General features: G+C 40.7%; 1 protein-coding gene across 1 annotated transcript; it reads left to right on the top strand.

The window, feature by feature from the left end:
* Window positions 1–228: 228 nt before the first annotated feature.
* Window positions 229–20,163, top strand: LOC115472107 (cytochrome b-c1 complex subunit 1, mitochondrial). Its single transcript, XM_030206203.1, has 13 exons — window positions 229–338; window positions 2,628–2,768; window positions 5,993–6,079; window positions 10,639–10,768; window positions 12,118–12,316; window positions 13,723–13,802; window positions 14,464–14,579; window positions 15,002–15,145; window positions 15,304–15,464; window positions 16,556–16,641; window positions 16,993–17,081; window positions 18,495–18,570; window positions 19,879–20,163. Exons 1-13 carry the CDS (start codon window positions 273–275, stop codon window positions 19,941–19,943), a joined length of 1,440 nt encoding a protein of 479 aa, XP_030062063.1. The 5' UTR covers window positions 229–272; the 3' UTR covers window positions 19,944–20,163.
* Window positions 20,164–20,400: the final 237 nt, after the last annotated feature.

Below are 20,400 nucleotides of genomic sequence, written 5' to 3'. Positions count from 1 at the left end.
CATAGAAGCCAACTTTTCAAAATTATTGGGGGTGCTAAGCCCAATGGAAATAACCCCTCCATGAGCATATACAAGGAATTTTCTCAGGATTGGCGGTGCACCTATGAAGGTCTATGGTTGTACGTTTCCTGCGCTGCCTCTGACCTCCGCACGCTAGAGGGAGCTCTCTACGCCCCGTCCCAGTCCAAGCCCCACTCTGTGGTCTTCCCCCACACTGCGCATGCTCCCTCTATCTCTGTCATCTGTTGTCACGGCGGCGCCGGGACAGGGAGATGGCGGCTTCTGTATGTCGAACTGGCGGGGCGGCGGTGACCAAAGCTCTTTTTCGGACCTGCTCGGTGAGAAGCCGGTTCCTTAACGGCGGGGGGAGGTAGGGGGTGGGGCTTAGGCTCTGGAGGCTGGGGGAATGGGGAGGGGCAGGCGACTGAGGCCTGCATTCCCCGGCGGGGACGCGGTGCCCCGAGGAAGGTCACAGAGCGCTTTGGGGGAAGTAGGTAAATCCCGGGTCCAGCCTGAGCTCGCGACATTCAGTCTTAGAAACCTGTCGGGGTGATTTTAATAGAGTCTTGCTGCACTGCCTCATCCTTAGGACCTGGTTCCTCTTATGTACAATACGGTGTAGACCAACTTAATGTATATTATAGGAAAAATGTGAAAGGAGAGGTATTGAGAATATCTTGCAAACGATGGCCCACCTTTAACAGCATATGCAGACTTACTATATGGATAACCATTTATATAAATATACAGATTTATTGCATGGATATTCGTTGCGATACGTTGAAAATTCAGCTGACTTTGGGTTCACCCGGACAGGCTTAGCAAGCCCTGATTGAAAATGAACTACTATAGGGTTTCAAACAAAAAGACATTGGAATACTGATAGTTTCACCACATGCGCTGCTGATCATTTTGTTGCTTTAGTTTTGGAGTTTCAGGCAAATAGTGATTTCCTTCAGGGGCAGAATTAAAGATTTAAATATGTGTACTCAGGAGGAAAAATGGAACAAGGAAGATACTTCCAAAGTATAAATGCAGAGTAGAGAGCTGAATGGGATTCCTGCAGAATGTAAGAAGTTACTGTGGGACTCTTATGAGAGTGCAGTCAAAATCTCTGGTAGCTCCAGAATGAGGTTTGTAATATACTGAGAGAGAGGTATTTAGAGCACCGGAATGAGGCTTGGAATGCCCAGAGAGGCAGCTGGAACACCAGATTGAGACTTGAAACACTTATTGATTGAATAGTGAATATCATCCAAAAAAAACCATGGGAGGCTTTTGGGGTTGAGAGGGAAACAGAGGGCTGTGAGAAAGTAAATAATAGCACTGACGTCTGCGGGTAAAGGTGGGGATGGAGGAGATTAATTATGGGAATGGATCTTAGCGGGTTTGGCATAGATTCCACTGGGATGGGTGAAATTTCTGACCCCCATGCAACTCTCTAATGTAGAGGAGCCAGGCATTTTTCAGTGAAAAAGAAGCTCTGGAACAAGGGGTCCTACAATGAGAGGAGGTAGACTCAAAAATAATTTAAGGAAACATTTCTTTATAGAAAGGGTGATGGATGCATCAAAGAGCCTCCTGGTGGAATGGTGAAGAGACAGTATCTGGATTCAAGAATGCATGGAACAAACGCAGTTTGCAAGCTTTCCTAATTTCTGTAAAAATTTAGTGTGGACAAATGCAAAGTGATACACATTGGGAAGAATAATCCAAATTATAATTACCTGATGCTAGGGTCCATCTTAGGAGTCAGCACTGAAAAGATCTAGGTGTCATTGTAGACAATACACTGAAATCTTCTTCCCTGTGTGCAGCGACCACAAAAGCAAACAGGATACTAGGAATTATTAGGAAAGGGATGCAAAACAAGACCAAAAATATTATAATGCCTCTGTATCAGGCTATGGTGTGACCTCACTGTGAGTACTGTGTTCAATTCTGATTGCCGTATGTCAAAAAAGATATAGCAGATTTAGAAAAGGTTCAAAGAAGAGCGACCAAAATAATAAAGGAGCTGGAACTCTTCCCATATGAGGAAAGGCTAAAGAGGTTAGGACTCTTCAGCTTGGAAAAGAGACAGCTAAGGGGGGATTTGATTGATGTCTTTAAAACCCTGAGTGGTGTAGAACAGGTAGAAGTGAATCCATTTTTCAGTCTTTCAAAAACTACAAAGACCAGGGGACACAATGAAATTACATGGAAATAATTTTAAAACAAATAGGATGAAACTTTTTTCCACTCAAAGAATAGTTAAGTTCTGGAATTCACTGCCAGAGTATGTGGTAACAGCAGTTAGTATATCTGGGTTTAAAAACGGTTGGACAAGTTCGTGGAGGAAAAGTCCATAGCCTGTTATTGAGATGGATTTGGGGAAAGCCATTGCTTGCCCAGGGATTGGTAGCATGGAAAGTTGCTACTAATTAGGTTTCTGTCAGGTACTTGTGACCTGAATTGGCCACTGTTGGAAGCAGGATCTTGGACTAGATGGACCATTGGTCTGATCTAGTATAGCTATTATGTTCTGAGGGATAGGACGAGATTGTACAACTTAGTAGTTGATATGGGTAGGCAAACTGGATAAGCTGTATGGTCTTTATTGTGCATTATTTTCTGTGTTTTAATAGCCAGCCTTATTGGGATTACAGAGAAGTCGTACTGCTGCTTCATATGCTCAGGCACTCCATAACATTCCTGAGACCCAGGTGTCCAAGCTAGAGAATGGTTTGCATATTGCCTCAGAGGATTCTGGCCATGCCACCTGCACAGTAAGTTTATAGTTCAGTTTTTAAAAAATCATATGCATGTGATATAGTACTGATAATATTTTATCTGTGAATTTCTCTGTGTCAGGAAGTCAGAATAAAAATGTGTTTTTCCCCTCTGGTAATTTACTAATATAATTTTTGTTGGCTGTAATTGTTGCTTGGGATCAGAATCCATGTTTGATCATGTCTAAATTTTTTTCGTTTGTGTTTGCACATCTACTATTAGGATTTCTGACACAAAAAAGATTGTAAGTTTCTCATGGTTAGGGAAAAGCAGAACTGAGTTTAGTAGAGCACTCAAAAGACCAAGGCACCAGTCTCAAAAACTTTCAATCCTCTCCCCTTTTCCTTGCCAGCTGCTTGCTGTTTTTATTGTGTGTGTGTGTGTGTGTGGGGGGGGGGGTTCTACCTACTTTGTTCTGTCCTGCATCTTGAGCCCTCCCTGCTCAAACTAGGTTCCTGTCCTGTAGTTCTCTGTGATACTCTCTCTACTTCCCATCTTCAGAAGAGTCCAGAAAGCTATCTGTACAGGGGAAAAGAGAGCATATTCTCCCAGACCCTTCTGCTGTACTTCCCTCCTCAGCCTACGTTTTTGATAGAAAGCAAATACATAGAGAAGAGGAGAATGGGAGCATATGGTGGCCTGTATTGCTGGCCTGCTTACTGCCTCTAGTTCTGCAGTGCTGGCTTACATAGGTGAAAGGTTTTAAACTACTCTGATGGCCCAAATGGAAATGTCCCAGGTTCTTGATACGGTACTGTAACATTGCACTGAGTTCTTGAACAACTCTAGTAACTCACTTTACACAGATGCATGACGAAGGAGCAGCCTAGTGGTTAGAGCAGCAGAATTCTCACAGGATGCTTTTCACACATGCTGCTTGTGACCTTGTGCCACTCACTTCACGCTCCATTCCCACAGCTATAAACTTAGGGGCCTGTTTAAAAGCGCAGTAAGGTTTCGTAATTAATTTGTAAAGGATATCAAGTTGGAACGTAAAATTCAGCAGTAATGTTTGTGGGGAAATCTTGGTATTTTGAGGAAGTCAATTGTGATGTCCCAACATGTTAACAAAGTAATGATACACTTTAACACTGTGACAGATATCCTGGATGCAGGTAGCTACGCTTTTGAGGCATAGTTGACGCTTTGCATTATCTGCTAGTTTTTCAGTTAATGTACATTAACTGCAGTGAGTAGTCGTCAAACCCTTCCTCTGGATTATAAAATTCTCTATTAGGTGTTAAACACAGGATTTAACATGTTAAGGATTGGTTTTTTTTTTATGCATTAAATAAGGGTAATTAGGCCACTTACCCTCGGATTCTATATATGGCGTCCAAATTTGGGCCTGTCAAGATATTGTAGTGAATAAAATCTTTTTAAATAGAAGATTTTCTTCAGATCTGCTTCTTTGCTTTTGCGCGCTATTCTATAACACGGAGCACCTACATCCCATACTGTGTATCTCAAAAGGGGGTGCAGCCATGGGCATATCAGGGGGTGTTCCAAAAAGTGGCACACTTCGTTACTGAATAATGGGTCAGTGAGTCCCACTTGGGCACCAACATTTACATCAGGTTTCAGCAGGTGTAAGTCTGGTGCTATGCACATTTCTATAAAGGGCACATGGCCTTTATATAATCACGCCTAGTGCTGATCTTTTCTGGGTGCCATTTATAGAATCCAGCCGTTATTGTAGGATATACCTACACTACTGTTCTGACCTGGTTTTACAGCCTGCCTCACTGACACAGACCTAACACAGACTACTCAGCAATTGCTGTGGATTCTTTTAGATTCGTATTAGGTAAATGAAACTTTTATTAGAGGTTCTAAGATATACAATGATTAAGCTATATAACTGTTTATAGGTATTGTTTTCTTTTTTCAATCATTACATCACTGGTCCCTAAATCCAAGCAATGCTAGGAGTTTCTAGACCAGGAAAAGTAATATACATACACTATATATACATTACTGGTCCTTACATCATCCAGGCTCTTATCATCAGCTGGGGGTGGGGCCTGTTCACAGCGAAAGCCAGGAGTTTCTTTGACCAGGAAATATGGTTCTCTGCGCAGTTCGTATGTTACTTACAGTCAAGCTCCCAATTTCACTGATAGAAACTTCCTTTTTTATTAGGCTTAGAACTCATGTTCAGAGCTAAGGAAAATTACAGAATGCTTGAGAATTTATCTGTTTAGGTAAACAAGCCATACTGTGGGAATGTGGTCACATGTTTCTTAGGCCAGGTGGCCAGTCTGAACTTGAAACAGGCTCCACCTCTCCCTTCACATACCAAATTAATTACAGCTGTGTCTTACCTTCTACATTCCAACTTATTTTCACACAAAGTTAAACAATCATTTTAATGAGCAAATGCACTGCCAGTCACTTAAATAGAGTTGAAAAGCAATCTCTAAAATCCTACCATTACAACTACCCAAATATAACTTGCCTTGAGGTTGGGTTTGTAAAGAAAAGTTATTGAATCTAAAGTCCAAATCCAAAGTATTTGTTAGGGATGTTGATCAACCACTTACCTGAAACAAAAGTTCAACCAAAATGATAACAGAAATGAAAATGTTTAAAAACATTTTCCAAAACCCAAAGGCAAGAACAAACACACAAACGTGGTTATTGCATTTATTTAGTCTTTTAAAGTTCATGTAACACATTTTGGTAAAACTACTTGCTCTTGACAAATTACGTACATGTATTTGCTTAAAAATTGACACCTTAATTGTGTATTGATGTCGGAGAGTTTTCTACAATGTCGGTCACCCATGAACCTGAGTAGTTTGCCATGGGGGTACAGATATCTGCCTTATTTTTAAAAATCCTCTTAACCACCTTTATGAATTATCTGGACAATATAGCTAACTAGGCTTCTGTTTTTGAGATGTTATTAAATGTATTAGCCTCAAGGCTATGAACACACACAATGAATTTTATTCTATCCAGTGTTGAGTGATAAATTAAATACAGTTGTTTTCATGAGAGATTAATTCCTTGGCTTCATTGATCCAATTACCAGTGAAGAGTTTTGTGGGATTTATTGAAGTGCTTTGCTCTGCTTTTAGCACCTTAGTGTGGCCAACCAGCCACATTTAAATTAATCGTTCAAATTTAAATACAGAAGAGAGCTGGAAGTGAATGGATATTTTCTTTCTGTATCTGCTGTTTTCAAATACTGTGTTAAAAAAATTTCCTCTGCTAGGTGGGTGTATGGATTGGGGCTGGAAGCCGCTATGAAACTGAGAAAAACAACGGTACAGCGTATTTCCTTGAACACCTAACATTTAAGGTAAGAATTGTCCTTTGATTATTTCAGACCCATGTGTTGTCCTAAACAAAGTCTCTCTCTGGTGAATTTTGACATTTCACAAATTGCTTTGGTCTTTTGATTAGCTAAGCCAGTGGTTCCCAAACCTGGTCCTGGAGGCACCCCAACCAGTCAGGTTTTCAGGATACCAACAATGAATATTCATGAGAGAGATTAGCATTCACTACCTCCACTCTCTTATTCTGTTTACTTGGGGTTAGTTTTTGTCACGGAGTCTGGCACGTTTTAACTTTGTTTTGATTTTACAAATGTATGTTTTATTGTTACTTTCCTAGAACAGAGGATAGTGCCAGCTAAGTAAATAAATTTGTGACCAGAGTTAAACATGCTGCTTTTGTGAAAGTCATTTAATTTGATTCCATGTTCTTTCTATGTAGGGATCCTCTCTGTTTATCCCATGCCTTGGGTTACATTTAAATTACTGTTATTAGTATTTAAAATTCGTACCTCCGATGAACCCTTATATCTAGCATGACATTTAATCCCTTATTTCCCACCTAGAGCCCTCAAATCTGCATGAGGCGGGACTGGTGGTTGGGAGGTGGGGATAGTGCTGGACAGACTTATACGGTCTGTGCCAGAACCGGTGGTGGGAGGCGGGGATAGTACTGGGCAGACTTATACGGTCTGTGCCCTGAAAAGGACAGGTACAAATCAAGGTAAGGTATACACAAAAAGTAGCACATATGAGTTTATCTTGTTGGGCAGACTGGATGGACCGTGCAGGTCTTTTTCTGCCGTCATCTACTATGTTACTCAGTGTGCCATCTTACGAAGAGTTTTCATCATAAACATGTCAGGCATGCCATTTTTTTCTGTACAAGCCCCAGAACTGTGGAATTCCATATCATCTAGCAGATCAATCCATAGACTGGTTGTGTCCATCTACCAGCAGGTGGAGATAGAGAGCAATCTTTTGGCCCCCTATGTGCTGCCGGAAACTCCTCAGTATGTTCTGCCAAATCACCTGAGACATTTCCAGTCTCTTAACACGTTTTAAAACCAACCTTAAAACATTTCTTTTCCAAGACGCTTATTCCTGTACTTCTAATCCATATGCTTTTATTCCTGAAATCGGTTAGATCGCTGGAGGGCAGTGCAGTATACCTTTTCTGTTTACCCATCCCCATTTTGCTATCATAAAATGGCGTTCTCCCTTCTTCCGAATGTGTTTAATAGGCTTTTGTTTGGAAACCATTTTATCCCTTTTCATTTTAGATTGTACACTGCCTAGATGGAATTCCTATGGGCGGGATAGAAAATTTTAATAAACTTGAAACTTTTGAATTCAGTCACTTTTTATGGTCCATCACGCCCCCCCAGGAAGGTATTCAGGTATCCACCACCCTCTCTTTGAAAAAGTATTTCCTGATGTTACTCCTACATTTACCATGCTACAACCTCAGTTTATGTCCTCTAGTTCTACCTTTTCCAAGTCTGAAAAAGATGTTTGTATATTAATATTTTTCAAGTGTTTAGATGCCTATCATATCTCCCCATCCCTCCTTTCCTCTAGGGTTTATGTGTTCAGGTCTTCAAGTCTCTTCTCATAAACCTCCATACCGTTTTTGTCACATTCCTCTGAACTGCTTCATATCATTTTTTATGTCTGGCTAGATATGTCCTCCAAAACTGGACACAGTACTCCAAGTGGAGCCTCACCAGCAACCTGTACAGGGGCATCAGCACCTCTTTTCTTCTGCTGGTTATGGCTCTCTCTATGCACCCTAGCATCCTTCTGGTTTGGCCATTGCCTTGTCACATTGTTTGGCCACCTTGAGATCACCCCCACACAGTCTGTCTCCTGGTCTGTGCATATCAACCTCTTGCATCCTGTCACATACAGGTTCTTTGAATTTCTGCATCCCAAGTGCATCACTGCACTTTTTTTTATTTCAATTTTAACTGCCAGATCTTAAACCATTCTTTTGATTTTTTTTGTAGGTCACTTATGTCATTCATTCTGTTGGGAATCTTCATGTCATCTGTGAAAAGACATTTTCCTTTTAACTCTTCAGGAATATCACCATCCTGGAGGTTCAGGACAAATATATTCCACGTATTAGAAAAAAGGGAAAAAAGACTAAACGTCAGCCGGCGTGGCTAAACAGTAAGATAAAGGAAATCATTAGAGCCAAAAAACAATCCTTCAGAAAGTGGAGAAGAGAACCAACTGAAAGTAACAGGATAGATCATAAGGAATGCCAAGCCAAATGCAAAGCGGAGATAAGGAGGGCAAAAAAGGACTTTGAGAAGAAATTAGCGTTGGAAGCAAAAATACATAGTAAAAACTTTTTTAGATACATTAAAAGCAGGAAACCGGCCAAAGAGTCGGTTGGGCCGCTGGACGAAAATGGTGTTAAAGGGGCGATCAAGGAGGACAAAGCCGTAGCGGAGAAATTAAATGAATTCTTTGCTTCGGTCTTCACCGAGGAGGATTTGGGGGGGACACCGGTGCCGGAAAGAATATTTGAAGCGGGGGAGTCGGAGAAACTAAACAAATTCTCTGTAACCTTGGAGGATGTAATGGGTCAGTTCAGCAAGCTGAAGAGTAGTAAATCACCGGGACCTGATGGTATTCATCCCAGAGTATTAATAGAACTAAAAAATGAACTTGCGGAGCTACTGTTAGAAATATGCAATCTGTCCCTAAAATCGAGTGTAATACCGGAAGACTGGAGGGTAGCCAATGTTACTCCGATTTTTAAGAAAGGTTCCAGAGGAGATCCGGGAAATTATAGACCGGTGAGTCTGACGTCGGTGCCGGGCAAGATGGTGGAGGCTATTATTAAGAATAAAATTGCAGAGCATATACAAAAACATGGACTGATGAGACAAAGTCAGCACGGATTTAGTGAAGGGAAGTCTTGCCTCACCAATCTAATGCATTTTTTTGAGGGGGTAAGCAAACATGTGGACAATGGGGAGCCGGTTGATATTGTATATCTGGATTTTCAGAAGGCGTTTGACAAAGTGCCGCACGAAAGACTCCTGAAGAAATTGCAGAGTCATGGAATCGGAGGTAGGGTATTATTATGGATTAAGAACTGGTTGAAAGATAGGAAGCAGAGAGTAGGATTGCGTGGCCAGTATTCTCAGTGGAGGAGGGTAGTTAGTGGGGTCCCGCAGGGGTCTGTGCTGGGTCCGTTGCTTTTTAATGTATTTATAAATGACCTAGAGATGGGAATAACTAGTGAGGTAATTAAATTCGCCGATGACACAAAATTATTCAGGGTCGTCAAGTCGCAGGAGGAATGTGAACGATTACAGGAGGACCTTGCGAGACTGGGAGAATGGGCGTGCAAGTGGCAGATGAAGTTCAATGTTGACAAGTGCAAAGTGATGCATGTGGGTAAGAGGAACCCGAATTATAGCTACGTCTTGCAAGGTTCCGCGTTAGGAGTTACAGATCAAGAAAGGGATCTGGGTGTCGTCGTCGATGATACGCTGAAACCTTCTGCTCAGTGTGCTGCTGCGGCTAGGAAAGCGAATAGAATGTTGGGTGTTATTAGGAAGGGTATGGAGTCCAGGTGTGCGGATGTTATAATGCCGTTGTATCGCTCCATGGTGCGACCGCACCTGGAGTATTGTGTTCAGTACTGGTCTCCGTATCTCAAAAAAGATATAGTAGAATTGGAAAAGGTACAGCGAAGGGCGACGAAAATGATAGTGGGGATGGGACGACTTTCCTATGAAGAGAGGCTGAGAAGGCTAGGGCTTTTCAGCTTGGAGAAGAGACGGCTGAGGGGAGATATGATAGAAGTGTATAAAATAATGAGTGGAATGGATCGGGTGGATGTGAAGCGACTGTTCACGCTATCCAAAAATACTAGGACTAGAGGGCATGAGTTGAAGCTACAGTGTGGTAAATTTAAAACGAATCGGAGAAAATTTTTCTTCACCCAACGTGTAATTAGACTCTGGAATTCATTGCCGGAGAACGTGGTACGGGCGGTTAGCTTGACGGAGTTTAAAAAGGGGTTAGATAGATTCCTAAAGGACAAGTCCATAGACCGCTATTAAATGGACTGGAAAAATTCCTCATTTTTAGGTATAACTTGTCTGGAATGTTTTTACGTTTGGGGAGCGTGCCAGGTGCCCTTGACCTGGATTGGCCACTGTCGGTGACAGGATGCTGGGCTAGATGGACCTTTGGTCTTTCCCAGTATGGCACTACTTATGTACTTATGTACTTAATATATTGAATACAGTCAGCTCCAGTGCCCTGAGTCACTCCACTGTCACTTTTCGTTTCCTCTTTATGTCATCTGTCAACCAGTTTGCAATCCAGTTCGCCACTTGTGTGAGGATCGTTTAATTACCTAGCCTACTTGATTTTCAGCAAAGCCTTTGATTTGGTTTGTTTTTGTCATACTCCACAGCATTTGGGGAAGAAAGAGTAGTCTAAATAGCAATTTCTATGGTAACTGCTAACGTAAATGAGCAACAGCATGTCAGTTTATATGTAACTCTTCATTCTTCCAGCATATAGAAATGATACTGTACGTATTTTCTTTCAGGGCACCAAAAAACGTCCTCAGGCCGTCCTAGAACAAGAAGTAGCAAGCTTGGGTGCCCACCTTAATGCTTATACATCTCGTGAGCAGACTGCAATCTACATGAAAGCGCAGTCCAAGGATCTGCCCAAAGGTGTGCAAAGTATTACATGCTGTCACGTGTGAGCTGTGTTCAGTGCCTTGTTGCTGTTAAAAGAAAGGCCGATTCTCTCTGAGTGGGAATATGGATTTTTAACACTCAATTACGGGGAATCTATTGCTGAATTATGAGTGTCTGAATCACAGTTTTGTAGTTAGATGGGGTTAAAAGAATGGAGGAATGAATACAAGTGAAAGGGGTAAAGAATAAAGGAAGGAAACCTTAAGAATTATGGCTGTTGCTGTTTTACTGATGGCATTGGTGATTGCATGTGACTTAGGGGTTAATATGTACAGAGCTTTGTGCTGTCACTGTAACTTTAATGGAACACTACTCGCTTTTTTTTTTTTTGCAGCATTTCAGAAATATAGGTTAATAAATCAGTATGCACTTGTGGTTAGCCTTGAAACTTTTTGAACTGCTTTTAGCAGTTTCTTGGGCCCTTGAGATCTGCCATGTACAGAGCAGTGTTGCAAGTTACCTCCTACAAGCTGCATCTGAGTGATCCACAGTGACTGCATTTATTTAGATTTTTGCTCACACCTTTTTCAGTAGTAGCTCAATGTGAGTTACATTCAGGTACTCTGGATATTTCTCTGTCCCAGGAGGGCTTACAATCTAAGTTTGTACCTGAGGCAATGGAGGGTTAAGTGACTTGCCCATGCTCACAAAGAGCAGCAGTGGGATTTGAACTGGCCACCTCTGGATTGCAAGACCAGTGCTCTAACCACTAGGCCACTCCTCCACTGCATTGTTATACAGATGATCATAAATGAGAATTTCCCAATCAGATGCCTCTGTTATGGTAATTCATCAGATTCTGTGGCACTGCCTGAAGAATTATAATAAAAAAAGTACAAATTTACTTGAGCTAGAAGTAGATTTGCTGCCCTCCTTGGAGATCTGAACTTTTGCACAGTGCTCAGTCAATAGGATTTTTAACTACTGTTAACTGGGGTTGTGAGTCCAGTGCTGTGCACTTTAATGGGTGTGAATTTTGATTACCAAACTTGGCTTTTGCTTCTCTGGTTAGGTAGGTTGGTATGCACTGGAGTCTCACTGGGAGGAAATTTCCACTCCTGAATGTGCTGCAGAAGGGGTGAATTTCTGTCATTATGCAAAGATACACCTGTGTCAAGCTTTGGAGTGAGCCGCGGTCTGTGGCCGTGACTGTTCTGTAATTGTTAGGCTAGATGGGGAAAGTTGAGGATGAAGGTTCACGGTGCCATAGCATAATTGAAGGCTAATTCTTATTGAACTGGAAGCCCAAAAGAGAAACAGGAAACAACCAGACCAAAAAAAAAAGCATTTGTGGAAATTAATACAATTCTTCTCTTTGTTAGCTGTTGAAATATTGGCCGACGTTGTTCAGAACTGCAGTTTGGAGGATTCCCAAATAGAAGAGGAGCGTCAGGTTATTCTTCGGGAAATGGAGGAGATTGACAGCTGCCTGGAAGATGTGGTCTTTGATTATCTCCATGCTACTGCTTACCAGGGAACCCCTCTTGGCCGTTCTGTCTTGGGAACAACTGCAAATATAAAGTGAGTGCTCGGAGAAGCTGAATCTCCAGTGCTTATACGCTATGCTGCAAAATAGATTGTCTTTTTAATGTGCTTGAAATGGAAGAATGAATCAAGACTTTCTTTTCACAGTTTTATTATTAATCCATAAGCGTGTAGACCTTAATCGAAGAATTTCTGCACAAAAGGCAGAAAATAGCAAAATCTTGATAACTTCAATGTTTCACCAGTTGAAAAAGGAGAAATGGAATTTGCAGAGGATGTTTTCTGTTTTCATTTCTTATTGACAAATTATTACATTAATGTTATACTAAAGTTGTACTTTAAAAATATACATCAAAAGTTTTGTGGTCAAAAATTATGGATTTTTCCTGACGTTACTAAAGTTACTCAAGAGAGAAGAAAGAAATTCCTAGATATGAGAGAAGAGACGAAGTCCATGGGTGCAACTTTCTTGCTAGCATACCCTTGTAAATGTAGAGTAAAATATCTTGGAATTAAGTATGCTTTCTTTACACCAGATCAATTAAGAACTTTCATAGACCTGAAAAGGGTATCAGAGCTATATATCAGTAAGGCTTAAAAGATAGTAGGTGGGTGGGCGGGCATGAAGCCTTTCCTCTGTTTTACCTTTTTTCCTTTCTTTGATCTCCCTGATTTACTCTCCACTCCTCCCAATTTTTGTGGTCTAAGGAAGGGGCAAAAGTGAATTATTTTGTTTTTCCGTTGATTAATCTCTGTAAAAGAGTGTATATGTTAAATCTTTATCTGAGTTCTTTTGATTCCTGTATTACATGTAACAAGATTATTGCTTGTGTAATAGTGTTAAATGCATAAATAAAAGAAAAATTATTACAAAATTTTAATGAGCACAAATAGCAGAAAGGAACATTTTTCTGTAAAGGCAGAATGTGGGATTTTATTGTTGCTGCTGCATTTATTCACACCTCTGCTGGGCATAACCTCTGTCACATTGGGGGTTTTTTTTGTTTTGTTTTTTCATAAAAAAGTACAGGGCAGCACTGAGCATTCTGGCAGGGTGGAATAGCAGCACTCTGTTGCTTGTTCACTTACTATTTGGCCAAATACAAATAATGAAAAATATTATTTGGCCGAATATGAATACTGAATACAAATAAAGGGTATTGAGCTTTAACATAAGCAATAAAAGAAGCAATGTGAAATTAGAGATCAAGTGTTTATTTCAGTAGGATTTAGCACAGTAGAGGCCTGAATTATTTGTATTTGAATTTAAATCGCTATTTGGATGAATAAAAATAATGTATTCAGAGCTGAATCGAATATGAATATTTGGTGCAGCCCTAATTTCAACATCCCAAACAGACAAGCCACCAACTGCCTGTGGTCTGACCGTACTGGTAATCCCTGCTGAGAGCGTCATTCTCATTCTGTTTCACATCTTTCAGGAGTCTCAATCGAGCAGCTCTTCTTGAGTACATTAATGGTCACTATAAGGCTCCTCGCATGGTCCTGGCAGCAGCGGGAGGTGAAGTTTTTGCCATTTATGGCCTTATTTCCTTTTGATATTTGTGGCCTAGTTTGCGAATGTTTGTTTCACCTTTGGTGTGGTTTTCTTCGAGTGTAACATGACCAAAATATGCTGATAATAGAGAAACATATAGTACAGACTGCTGAAAGCTCTCTAGTTTCTGCTAGCAACAGATGCATCACGTGTCTGTACAGTCTTCATAAATTTTGCATGGTTTTCCCTCCAGATTTCTCTTTCCTCCAAGGCTTTCAGAACGTCTGTCTTGATTTTTTTTTTTTCTCTTCCATTTCCTCCATTTTCCATGCTTCTTTTCCTTTTCTTTTGTCCCTATCTCTGATCCTTTGTTTCCTCTTCATTGTTGTGTACCCATGTCTTCCTCATTCTCTCAGTTTCTGATACTTCTTTCCTGTCCTCTGCCTTTTCTTGTTCACACTGACTGAAATTTCCAAACTCCCAAATGACAAAATTAAATATTCAGGCACAGAGCATGGTTGGAAAACTACTTTAAAATATTTTTTTAAGGAAAATTAATTATGCAGAATAATTAAACTATATCTAAATGTGCTGCATAATTAACACCATTTCAGAACTTTGCTGTGGAATCCATGTGAAATGTGGGATTGTGAGCATTGCTATTGATCTTTCTCCCTTTTCTCAGGTGTCGGTCATAAAGAACTACATGATCTCGCACAGCGACACTTTGCTGGCCTTTCCTTTGAATATGAGGCTGACACTGTGCCAGTCCTGGCGCCCTGTCGCTTCACGGGCAGTGAGGTAAGCTGTTACTCAGTTCCCGATAAGAGCGACGATGATTCATTGCACTAAGAGAAATTAACAAGTAAGCTGAGAGCAGATAAACTGGGATGAATAGTTGACTAGTTTTACTGGTCTCACTTTTCTTAAGCAGCTCAGCAGAACTGGAGATAGTCTGATAGTTTTAAATATTTAGGGGCACTTTAACTAATGCTTAGTGTGCACGTGAAATGTTGCACATCCTATAGTGTCCCTTAGCATGCACTGTTTAATAAAAAGACCCTTTAATTACTAAAATGCCAGTGAGATTATTTTTAGGTTTTGCAGGGGGAGGGGAATCCTTAGTGATAAGAGATTGAACTGAAGGTCAGATGAACCTTGTGAATCTTGCTTGCTGCCATAATGCTTTTGTATATTATCTCTGCACTTTGTATGTGTTTCAGATTCGCGTCAGGGATGATTCTTTACCTCTGGCTCATATTGCTATTGCTGTTGAAGGACCCAGCTTTACTAGCCCAGATAAAGTCGCTGTTCTTGTTGCCAACTCAATAATTGGGAACTATGACCGCACCTATGGAGGAGATAAGGTGAGCAGCAAGCATTGCCGAAGGAAAACTCCTGGGTAAAATGACCGGATGCCTAATATCGCTGAATGTTCTCTTTAATGCAGACTTTGTTGCTAAGGAATTGTTTGTGGGTTGTTTTTTTTTTTTTTTTTTTTAAACTGTCTTTTGCTCCTTTACAGAATCTTTCCAGCAGAGTTGCTCGCTCTGCTGCACAATATAAAATGTGTGAAAGTTTTCAGACCTTCAGCACATGCTACTCAGATACAGGGCTCTTAGGAATCCATTTTGTGACCGATAAGCATAACATAGAAGACATGCTTCATTTGTCCCAGGGCGAGTGGTGAGTGGAAGGCAACGTTGGTTCTGTAATTGGACAGCACAGCCTAAAGAGCTGAGATTAAACAAGCCGTTAAACTAAAATCAACATGGTACAGTGCTCTGTTTACGAGATGTTCTCTGCCCTGTCCACTGTACTGGTTAACTGGAATACACATGCCTACTAACAATCTCCAGGTTTACTGTCGCAGTCCAATAACACACACCATGTCTGAGTGAGAGAATGCACAAGGAGTTTGTACTCCTAAAATTCGTTCTAGTCTCTCTTTTTCATTTGAGACCGTTGGAAGGGTTAGAGCAGGGGCACTTAAATCCAGTTCTCGAGGTCTACAACCCAGCCTGGATTTCAGGATCTATTTGCATTAGAGAATGATACGGAGAAATTTGGCCCTGTCCCTGCAGGCTCTATCCTTATCTGCAGAAGCCTTGAACACTTATGATTTTGTATAAAAAAGGAACAATATTTTATGCAACTGAAATAACCCACCCCCAGAACCCTCTACCTGTCTAACCCCAACAATAGCTGACTTCTACTACCCCAAGGAACTGTAATCCACCCTATTAAGATGTCCTGGGGTACAAAATACAACACACTCTGAATGCCCTAGATGGGAAGAAATACGAAGCACTGTTATGATTTATTCATGGATGAATAATAAGTCATCAACAATCTCGGGACTCAGTCTAGCTCTCCTGTCCTTCCTGATGTAGAAAATGTCTTTTCAGATGATGTGCTCGTAGCAAGAGTGCACAAGATTCCCCCCCCCCCCCCCCCCCCTTCCCGGTGCAAATTTTGCCAGTTGCGGCCTGCACTTTTTTTTGTTTTTCCAAACAATGAAAACATCATCGTCTGCATCACTCAAACATAAATAATTCGTTAAGAGCCTTCAAAATACTTTGTTCCCATCCCCGGGGGTCCCTATCCTTGTGTCATTCTCTAATTTGCATACAGTGGAAGCAGTGAAAGCAATTAGATCTCAGACGTATTCATTTTGGAAATCCTTCCGATCAGGCTGGGTTGCAGAACTTGAGGATTGGATTTTAGGACCCCTGGGTTAGAGTATACATTTTATTTCTTCTTTTTCCCCCCTTTAGGATGCGCTTGTGTACCAGTGTCACAGAAAGTGAGGTAAACAGAGCCAAGAACATCTTGAAAACTGCCTTGGCTGGCCAACTGGATGGTATGTATGTGAGAAGGCGATGCCTCATGGATATAGGCATAAAAAGAATGTTCTAATACTCATAAAAAAGGGAAGGCATAGCCCATTTGATGTTGGAGAAGGCTAGAAGTGATGTCAGAAAAAATGGTCAAGAAAGTGTTTTCCCTGACTTCTTAAAAATGTGTCTGGTGACCAAGTTTTGCAAATATTTTCTGATTCTTGACAACCTTAATCCTTACCCTTCTCTGCTCCATGGCTCAGTTTCAAGTCCATATTCAAAATGCTGAAAGGCTTTATAAAGGTGGGTTGTTGGGCCTCTTCAGGGGCAGTGTTTGTAGTTATAATAAATGAAGGAATGAAATCTTTTCATAGGAACAACCCCAGTATGTGAGGATATTGGCCGCCACATCCTGAACTATGGACATAGGATTCCTTTGGAAGAACTGGATGCCCAAATCGATGTATGTATTTTGCTGATGAGTACTTGTTAATTGTGCTAGCAGGCCATTGTTGGTGGGAACTGTGAAAGGATAGATCTCGGGGGCTTTTCTTTTTTTTAAGATGAACATATTCCAGGAAGAATTGACTCTTGTCAAATAGTCATCTTGGCTATCGTCAGAACATAGACTTCATGGTATCATCTGAGTGATCACCCCTCATAAGTCAGGCACATCAACTACTATTCCCAGATTCTGTTCCCATTGAATATATCCCTGTTCTTTCAAATCAGCCATCCTATAGAATACCTTGGATTTGGACTTCTGGTTAATAACTTGCCTTTCCAAGCCTAATTACATTTCATGTACAATAGCCATTTCGCTGCCCCAGGAGGCTTACAGTCTAAAGGCTTCATTTACTAATGTGCATTAACCAGTTTCATTTAACAAATGTAAACCGCTTAGGCAGTTTATCAAATCCATGAACCTTTACCCTTTAATGCATGTTTCTTCAGGTTAATGCATTGCTAATGACTAGGCCCTATTTAGAATAATGGGTTAAATAGCATTAATGCACATTTAGCAAAAAATAGAAAAAAAAAAAGAGTTGCATCAAAGTAGAACACATTACCAAAGAATAATCAAATAGGTAAAAGTAATTATAAATGTAGGCAAAGCCTTCAGTTTCTTTGGAAAGTGGAGGTAATTGATTCTTCCCTTATCTTCAGTGGGACAGTATCCATAGATGAAGGCCAACATTTTAATAGTAATCTGTCCACCTAACTAAAGTATGTTTGTAGAGGCAGTGGAGGTTGATGTTACTTTTGGTATATTGGGGAGAGAAGCAGAAGCGTTTTTGAGTGGGGTTTTTTTTTTCTTCATGTTCATAAGGTACTGATTGAATTTTATATTGTAAATAATTCCCTTCTATTAGAAGTGATTCTTTGTGTAATCTGCTTTGCAGCTGTGGTTAAAGGCGGAATATAAATGATGTAAATAGAATATAATCTGTTTTCTGGTCTCTCCGGATCTCAGCTTGCTGCTCCTCATTGTGTTTTGATACTTGATAGCTTTGTCAGGAAATAACGTGGTGGTCTACTGCACACAGGAAATGTGCCCTTTAACAGCTTGAGTGTGTAAATCCTTTAATCAACTTTAGCTTGTGTTTTGAACATGCATTGCAAAAAGGATCTTGGCTGAAAAGTTCTATTAATCCGAAGTACAGGAAATTGAGATATCTACGGTTAGGTATGAGTTTCTTAAACTAGAGAAAGATATACCCTAACTATCCATGTCTTCTGTAAAAAAAAAAAAAAAAACCTGGCTGCGTTCTTCCTCTGACCTTATTTCTGCAGCATAGTTAGATTCTGTATCGGAGTGAATGATGTACTATTTGTTTCTGAGCCATGTCTCCTCATCTTTGCCTATCTTACTCAGGCTGTGGATGCTACAAGAGTCAAGGAGGTCTGCACGAAGTACTTCTATGACAGGTGCCCAGCTGTTGCTGGTGTTGGTAAGTGAGGTCGTGTTTATCAGGCAATCCCAGTTACAAAGGGGATCCAGTGGCTTAATCATTCTCCTAAAGACCCTGCCCAAGAACTGAGGCAGAGAAGAAAATTACCTAAAGTTTTTTCACTTTTTATTAATCCAAGATGCCTACGACGCAGATCATTTCTTGTGTTTTAGTTTTGTTTTATTCTCTCAGGTAAGCAAAGGCCTTTAGAAAATCTAGTTTTAGAGAAAAAAGTGACTTGGGACTAGGGCACGAAGTTGTTAGGCAGTGTTCCATTTTTGATTTAGAGAAAATCGTTAAAGTGAAATTTATAAAAAAATGCTGCTGCCCTCTTTAAAAACTGAAAAATCAGTAAGATGGGTGACTCGAGTCATCAGCTGATGAACTCGATTTTATTTTGTATGGGTGTACAGGATCATGCTTGCTTTTCTTTATGTAGAACACTTTTTTTTTAAATGCTTCCAGGTGGTACAGAATTTCATAGAAGTATGTTGTTATTTGCGTAAGCAGCTGTGTTCAGAATTATTTGATGGCTTTCCCTGACATTTCACAACAGTCTTGTTACTAAAGATAAAGTCAGATTCAGATGAGGGTGGTTAAATAATTTTTCATTGAACAGTTAAAAAACCAAGGGGGTGTTACGAAGGTCTGATTTTGAAGGGACTTACAAGCTATGTCCTTGACCATCAACTGTAATTCTGATTCTGCATTATCCAACTGTATAATAGGCAGCTGTTTATTTAATTATTTGTCAACTTCAGGGGCTGATGTGTACGTGTGGCCTGTACCTAGCACATAGCACCCCAGGAGTCAGCAGTGCGGGACATTAAAAAGCCTAGTCCCTGGCAGGCATAGGAAAAGTGAGCACAGTGGCAGCCTGCCTGTGAGAGGCTCTGGGGCATACAGGAGAGGGGTGTGCAATGGCAGCATGGCTGACACAGGCCACATCGTTTTGTGGCTTACCCTTTCAACTATTAGATTAAATCTTCAGCCAGGATTATTGAATTATGAACTGGCTGTAGTGACTTGGGTTTAGTGCTCTTGATTTTATTTGCATATAGGCTGAGAACCAGGGAAGCCAGGGGTTTAAATTCCATTTCTGCCACAGATGTATTTGTGATCTTGGGCAAATCACATTCCTTTGCAGAGGTAGAAACTTAAATTATAAGCCCTGTAGGGACAGGGAAGTGCTTGCAGTACCTGAATGTACCTTTTTTGAGCTACCACTGAAAAGACATAAGCTAAATCCAAGAAAAATTGCTTGATTACGGTATTACTAATTCATTGTTGTGTGCTGTGTAAACACAGGTCCCATTGAGCAGCTTCCTGACTACAACCGTCTCAGGAGTGCGATGTATTGGCTGCGTTTCTGAAGAGTGCACTACCACAGGACGATGCTCATCCAATTCACGGCTGTGAATCTGCTCTTGGTTGTGACTTGTGGGCAATATTCTGGAGGTTTTAGTAGAACCTAGGCATGATGGGCTTATGGGGAAAAAAAACAGGCTGCAGCTATATCCATTCTTCTGTTTTCTGAATTCTGTGAAAAGTTATGACAGAAAAATAATAAAAAAAACATGTAATTTAAACCAAGTGGGTCTCTTAAGTTTTTTTTTTTTTCTTTCTTTTTTCTTTGACTTTGTTCTCAAAGGTGCTTGTTTGCCTTTGGGGAGTTTAGAAATACTCTTCCTAGTTCAAATCAATGTACAGCTTGTACAGATGGACTGGTTTGGCCTTTCTCATGTGTAAAGTCCATCCATAAAAAGCAAGTGTTTTGCCTGGCACTGAAGTCATGTTTATCAGTCTGTAATTTCCAGGATCACCCTGGAA

Source organism: Microcaecilia unicolor, chromosome 6 (genome assembly GCF_901765095.1).
Source record: "Microcaecilia unicolor chromosome 6, aMicUni1.1, whole genome shotgun sequence".
Classification (NCBI taxonomy): Eukaryota; Metazoa; Chordata; class Amphibia; order Gymnophiona; family Siphonopidae; genus Microcaecilia; species Microcaecilia unicolor.
This window is presented reverse-complemented; position numbering and strand designations above follow the sequence as displayed.